This window comes from Mycetomoellerius zeteki, unplaced genomic scaffold (genome assembly GCF_001594055.1).
Source record: "Mycetomoellerius zeteki isolate Tzet28-1 unplaced genomic scaffold, Tzet1.0 scaffold332, whole genome shotgun sequence".
NCBI lineage: Eukaryota > Metazoa > Arthropoda > Insecta > Hymenoptera > Formicidae > Mycetomoellerius > Mycetomoellerius zeteki.
This window is the reverse complement of record NW_017257319.1, coordinates 800876-807446: the sequence shown is the minus strand read 5'-3', so window position 1 is coordinate 807446 and position 6571 is coordinate 800876. Positions and strand designations below refer to the sequence as shown.

Genomic DNA, 6571 nt, shown 5'->3' with positions numbered 1-6571 from the left:
AAATGTTACTTTTAATAATCATATAATATTATTAGGAGTGGACATATAACCATCCATTAATATTTCAGGAATATTATTTAATATTATATAATTTTAGTAAAATATTATTAAAATGTTATATTTAATATTCTGAGAATATGCCTAAAATATTATTTAATATTAAATAATATTATGCGCTTATAGGGATATATTGTGCAGTGTGACTGTCGATACCAACTTATTTTTTTTTGTCACTGTACAATTTTAATATATATATTATGCGAATATTAGACTATTGCATAAATTACGCACCAATTCCCGCACTGTGTTAACGCTCTTATTGTCCGTATATTATATCATTGTTTTTTAATTACTCTACATTGGTAGAAACAAACATTAGTTCCTTCAAAATTCCTGATTCAGGGGGAATCCCGAATTTTTAAATAAGAAAAAAAAACGTGAAAAATTAACGTTAACACTTACTTCATTTTCTCCATCTCCATCAAAATCAAACGCTGCTAATGAAGTGACAATACCTCCCATTACAGTCCAAAATATTTCCGTTCCATGTGCATCTAAAATTGTCACTGAACAGTTGCCACCTACTATTACAACATGGTTCAGTAACCATCCAACTTTTGCGACAAGCATGCAATTTGCACCATCCGACATCTGAAGTAATTAGTATAATAGTTGTAAGCTAGATCTTGCTTACTTTTAACTCGAAATTATAATCAATACCTCTTTGTAGAAAACATCAGCATTATCTTCGACATGATAAGCAAGCACGTGAGAAATAGTACCAACCAAAAGAATATCCCTTTCGTCTTCTCCAAGACGACCAGTACACAATGACTTCACCTAGATAATATTAATTTTTGTACACAAGGAAGGCACGAAATAAAAACACAGAATAGTGCAAAACTTTATTTATATATGAAACAATTTGTAACATTTTGATTTCAACACATTCGAACCTCGGTGCCAATTTGAAGCTCCGCAAGCTCCCCGCTCCATGACAATCTTTTATTCGATTGCTTGTGATCAGAATAATCGACTTGCGGTTGCCTATGCGGACTATGCACCAAAATAGTTCCGCCAGGTGTAGCAGCCGCAAGACATGCGTGCGACCCGTCAAATTTTCCACTCACAACAAGATTTGCTTTTATGTGTTTCTGAATGTTTAAGGAGAATTCTGCCATTCTGAACTAACGTTATATTATCGCGGTATGCTTCGCCAATGTTGTGCCCTTACTATTGGCACGGTGATAGAATTTATTGATTTTACAACTGACTCTACTGTTTATAGATGTCACAGCTGTATCATACGTTATTATTTTATTGTATTTAGAATAACACAGACAATATATCCAATTTAATAATTATATTTATTTTAGCAGAAATGTAATTATGTAATATATGTATTATATAATATTTATAATTTAATATTATTTCTATCACATTATGAAATTATACTATGAATTTCGACAGTTTCCTCAAGACCACTCGTTGAGGGTATAATGCACACGCAGGCACAAATTTTTATTAGAAGATCATTGTCTTTGTGCACTTCCGCCAGCTTCTGGATTTGACGCAGATGATAACAGCAAAAAGATCAAGAAAGGAACAATATACATCCACTGCAATAAAAATGATTGAATTGAATAAAATTTCTATGTGTATAAACTTTTACAAAAATATTCTTACATATTTTGCAAGAAATGAACGATTATCTTTAGTTTCTCCTCTCTCTCTTGCTTCCCGTTCTCGTTCAAGCTTCTGAATATACGTAGCGGTGTCGGGAACTGGACCGCTATCCGGATATCTGACCATGACATTTGTGGTCCACATGTTTGTGAAGGGATTATCTAATGTACAGGGTCCCGAAGATGAAATGCTCACAGCTATCGGCTCAGCTGTACTATCCAACCATATCGTTATGACATCTTCTAGATCTGAACCAAGTAGGTAGCACTATAAATTGATAACAATACAATCAGCACAACGTAATAAAATATAATGTATTATCAAATGAAATAAACTAATAGCAATTCGATTAAATGTACTAGTAGTGCATATTAAAACTGTTGTCTACTGTACATTTGAGTTTAAAAATGAAATATCTCAAATGATAAGATGCCCAATACAGATTCTAAAAGTAAAATAAAGTTTAAGAAATTGAGAATTTTGCAGTTTGTCCTGTTTATATTTTTATAAATTCTATATTAACACACTAGAGCTGACATGGGTCTATTAGACCTCCTATGCAGTAATTGTTTGAATAATAAAGATTCTGATGAGTAAAAATAATTTAGTTTTATATTGGTGAAATAATGTTAAGATAAAAGATATATTATTATATTTACTAGTTCTTGTACATATTTTACTGATTTATTAATTTTTAAATCTATTATTGTAGCTTGTTATTTTACACAAAAATATCCAATTCCGTTTTTTCAAGATATATCCTGTAAAGGATTATTCTTATTAAAATTAACTTGGTATTAATTCTTTTTTTATACAAGTTATATCATTTTAATTTCTCAAAATTAATTAATGTCTTTTAATCAATATATGTATATATTAAATGAGACCCAGTGACTGTAACTTTTTGTTACAGATTTTCAGAAAAGTTAAATACACATTTTTACGTTAATTTGTGTATTTAGTGTACATTAGTGAGTCCAACTGAATCTGTTATAAGATTCGTCCATGCCAATGTCGAGGAATTTCACCATCAAAATATTTTAATGGTAAATTCAGTTACTTGTCATTTGCACTATACTGAATTAATACACATTAAAAGCTACTTTACATAAAGTATCTAAATGAAATGGTAAAATATGATCAACTTTAAAAATGAAATAACACATGTAATATTCTGTTAAATAGCATATTATTATTGGGTATTTAATCGATAAAAATATTTATTCAGATAGACTTTATATTCAAGCAGTCTTTAATACTAATTCAATGTAGTACGAGTGACTGAATTCACAATGATGGAATTGTCTCGATCAACACACTCGCATGGCCAACTTTTATAGCGAATTCAGTTAAATTCACTAATATGCACTAGATCATAACATATAAATGTATTTAACTCTACCAATTTCATGTATAACAGCTTTTAATATGTATTTCTAGTATAATGCAAGTGATCAAATTCGCTATAAGTTATCTCAGATGAGTGTCATGTATGTAGATTTAATTCTTATCAAAAAATCCATCAGTAAGACATGGACAATTCCTATAGGCTTGTTCGCAAGACATTTACCGCTGACACCGAGGTGAGGAACACAATTTCGCTGCCGGAAGAGATGCGAGCTAGCCCCTTCAGTCTATATTTGCCGTCGTGCTCGGCGAGATTTTTCAGAGCGTTTATCTGGGCCGGCAGCAGGCCATTCTGCCCGACGACGGACGCACCGCTACGGACACTGGACACAGTGACGTTTCCCCGTTCTGTGAACACGGGTACCGGATCGTCGTTGAACGCGTGCCATAACCTCAACTGCAGCCAGCCGTCGTATTCGAGCTCGCTCTGAAAGATTCCCTTGCAATTAAGTGCGCACATAAAAACAAAAACTCACTAAAGTTTTCAAGAGATTGCCGGAGTTAACGATTCGCTTACCCCGCAGATGAGCGAAGACACGCTAAGCAGCGCACCGACGATGACGTACAATGACTGCATTTTTGCGCGACTCGGCGATGACGGGTGCACTAACAAGGCTAATTACGAAGCCATCAACGCAAGGCCACGTATCGTTTGTGTAACACTGCTTTCCAGAGGTATGACAATTGCTGCTACTGTGACCATGTTAAATCATAGACCCATGAAAATTGTGAAATCTTGCCAGCGTACCAACTGACAGCACTTAGCAGTAACAGCATGCAGGAGGAGACGCGAAGAGACGATCACCACTCACCACGTTCACTCCAGTTCACTCACGTAACCACGTTACACATGGATGAGCTGGGATGAGCTATATACGCGCCGTGCGAAGGTTACAACGTGACCGTGTTAGGCTGCGTTCAGAAATATCACTCGAGTGCCTCCGTGTGTCGTTTTATTCTTATTATTGAACCAATGGCTGCGTTCAGCAGAACGTTTGTTTTGCAACTGTTGTAAGTTTCCTTCGCGCTAATTGGATTATACTTTTAGATCTAGAAGAATGGTCCTATCTCAGCAGACAATCATAAAACGGTTGCAAAACTGTTGAGTCTGCTGAACGCAGCCAATGTTAAATAAAGATAAGATGATACACCCGAGTGATGTTTCCGAACACAGCCTTATGCCTAAATTCTAAGTAGAATCGTAAGTCTGGATCTACAATAGATGTTTTAAGCCTTAAGTCGTAAGAAATCGACCAATTACAGTCGAATCCGAGGGGAATAATCGACTATGATTCGTCCATTTCTTATGGCTTAAAGCTTAAAACTCTATTGTAGATCCGAAGTAACATGTTCCTGTAATGCGTCGTCTACAATACACGGAGTCTCTTAAAACACCTATTGTAGATCCGGGGTAATTGCGCGAACTGTACATATGCACTGTATATCTTAGGATGGAGTCCCATGCGGTGTATTTATCGCGTATCGCATAACCGCGTAACCAATCAGAAGCGATCTGCTGTTATAGTTTCGCGTTTTACTGATTATTGATTGGTTATGCGCTTACGCGATACGCGGCAAACATGCCTGATGGGACTTCACCCTTAGGGTGAAATCACACGATGCGGAAAAAGACTGCGGAATAGAGAATGCGTCATTGAACCAACCAATCAACGCTATTCAGCGCTATTCGGAATAGCGCTGATTGGTTGCTTCAATGACGCATTCTCTATTCCGCAGTCTTTTTCCGCACCGTGTGATTTCACCCTTACTCCGTGTATTGTAGATGACGCATAATGCGGGGTCTACAATAGAAGTCGTAGCGGTCGTAGGGTCTTAAGTCGTAGAAAATTGACCAATCACAGTTGATTATTCTTCTCATATTCGACTGTGATTGATCAATTTTCTACGACTTAAGACCCTACAACTCTGCTACGACTTCTATTGTAGACTCCGCATAAGACTTGTAAGAATTTTTAAGTGCTTGTATCTTTATACAATATTTTTTTAGACAGCATCTTACTAGCCATAAAATTTACAAGAAATCGTAGATATTTACGAATAATCGTACTTCTTACAGATACATATGCATAAAATTAGAATACTAGTCATAAGTTCTTACAAGTTTTACGAGAACATATTACGAGTCTTATGATTCTGCTTAGAACTGAACAATTGATCCATTAGTGTGGTACTCGTGATAAGTCGTGATATGCATGTAAGATTGATAAGGTTGATAAGAAAAACTCATATATATTGTTTTCATTGTCAGTGGCACTTTAGCGAATTTTTTGCATTCTGAAATGTTGAAATATTCGTATCTCTTGCTCGAAAAGCGAAAAAAATATACGTGTGTTTGTTAGCAGCGATTATTATCCAAACATTCTAAACAATCGTAAACTTATTCTTTATATTAATGAGAATTCTAATTAGGTCAATTTAACCCTGGTAAAAATAAAAATCGAAGTCAAATGTAAGCTGAGAGTGATAAGTGTAAACGAAGCTTTTAGGAGGCGAAAATTGAGACAACGAAATGTAAAAGAGGTGTTTACGTTTCTTATGTTTCGTTATCAATTTTCGCTTCCTAGAAGCTTCGTTTACACTATCTGTTACTCTCCCCTTACATTCGACCTACTCCAATTTTTATTTTCGTCAGAGAAGTATAATAAATTAAGGGAAGTAATGGTAGAAAACGGTAGAAAATGTAATGCGATTGACGAAATTTGAGACATCCGTATACACAATCGATACAGATAACTTGCGTTTTATTATCGGGAATTAGGTAGGTATATGAATATCTTAAAATATACTGTTACAGTAGGATTTTCAGTGATTATTATTATTATTATTAATGTTTGATTTAAAACGGTACAATCGTGTGCTATTACAATTTGTAGAGCCTAGAAATATGATATATCTCAAAAAGTTAACTGCTAGATAATTGCACGATAAAGTTAATTGATTAATGTCTGCGACGAGAGGCCGCATAAGATCACACTAGTTTATATATTCAAGGTGGATACCAAGTATTCTGAAAGATGTTATAAGGGGTTTCCTCACATATAAATTCAAGACGAAGACTTTATATGATCATTATATATCCGAAACAGCTTTGTTTTAAAGCTATAGGATGTCAAAGTTGTGAAGAAAAACTTTCGTTTTCTCTAAATAAATTTTGAAAACTATATCTATTATTTTAACGAAACTTTAAAAATACACAAAATTTCAGCAAAATAATCCAAGCGACTTTCGAAATTTTTGATAAAAAATGAAATTTTTCTTTCAACTTTGACAGTTGAATCTTTGAAATTAATTGTCATTTGGGACACCTTTGACGGAAAAAAATTTTTACGAAAAAGTACGGAAAAACTACATAGATTGAGACAAGATCTTAGAAATTCTTAATTTTTCGTAAATATTCGCAGTGGGACGCAGTGAGATTTGTTTGTCTTACATTGAAAAAAAGATTGGCTGCTGCAGC

The 6571-nt window shown here is 34.5% G+C and overlaps 2 protein-coding genes across 2 annotated transcripts in view; both read right to left on the bottom strand.

The window, feature by feature from the left end:
• LOC108725230 (Bardet-Biedl syndrome 2 protein homolog) overlaps positions 1-1357 on the bottom strand; it is a 6933-nt gene extending 5576 nt beyond the window's left edge. Inside the window, exons 1-3 of the mRNA XM_018452117.1 lie at positions 957-1357; positions 721-840; positions 463-651 (exon numbers count right to left, since the gene is read on the bottom strand). Coding sequence (XP_018307619.1) covers positions 463-651; positions 721-840; positions 957-1181 — 534 coding nt within the window. The 5' untranslated portion in view covers positions 1182-1357. The remainder of the gene's footprint in view (positions 1-462; positions 652-720; positions 841-956) is intronic.
• A 114-nt stretch (positions 1358-1471) lies between these two features.
• On the bottom strand, positions 1472-3987 carry EMC10 (ER membrane protein complex subunit 10). Its single transcript, XM_018452147.1, has 5 exons — positions 3906-3987; positions 3611-3786; positions 3257-3520; positions 1687-1953; positions 1472-1619 (listed from the first exon to the last, which is right to left on the bottom strand). The coding sequence occupies exons 2-5, from the start codon at positions 3668-3670 to the stop codon at positions 1533-1535; spliced, it is 678 nt and encodes a 225-aa protein (XP_018307649.1). The 5' UTR covers positions 3671-3786; positions 3906-3987; the 3' UTR covers positions 1472-1532.
• Positions 3988-6571: the final 2584 nt, after the last annotated feature.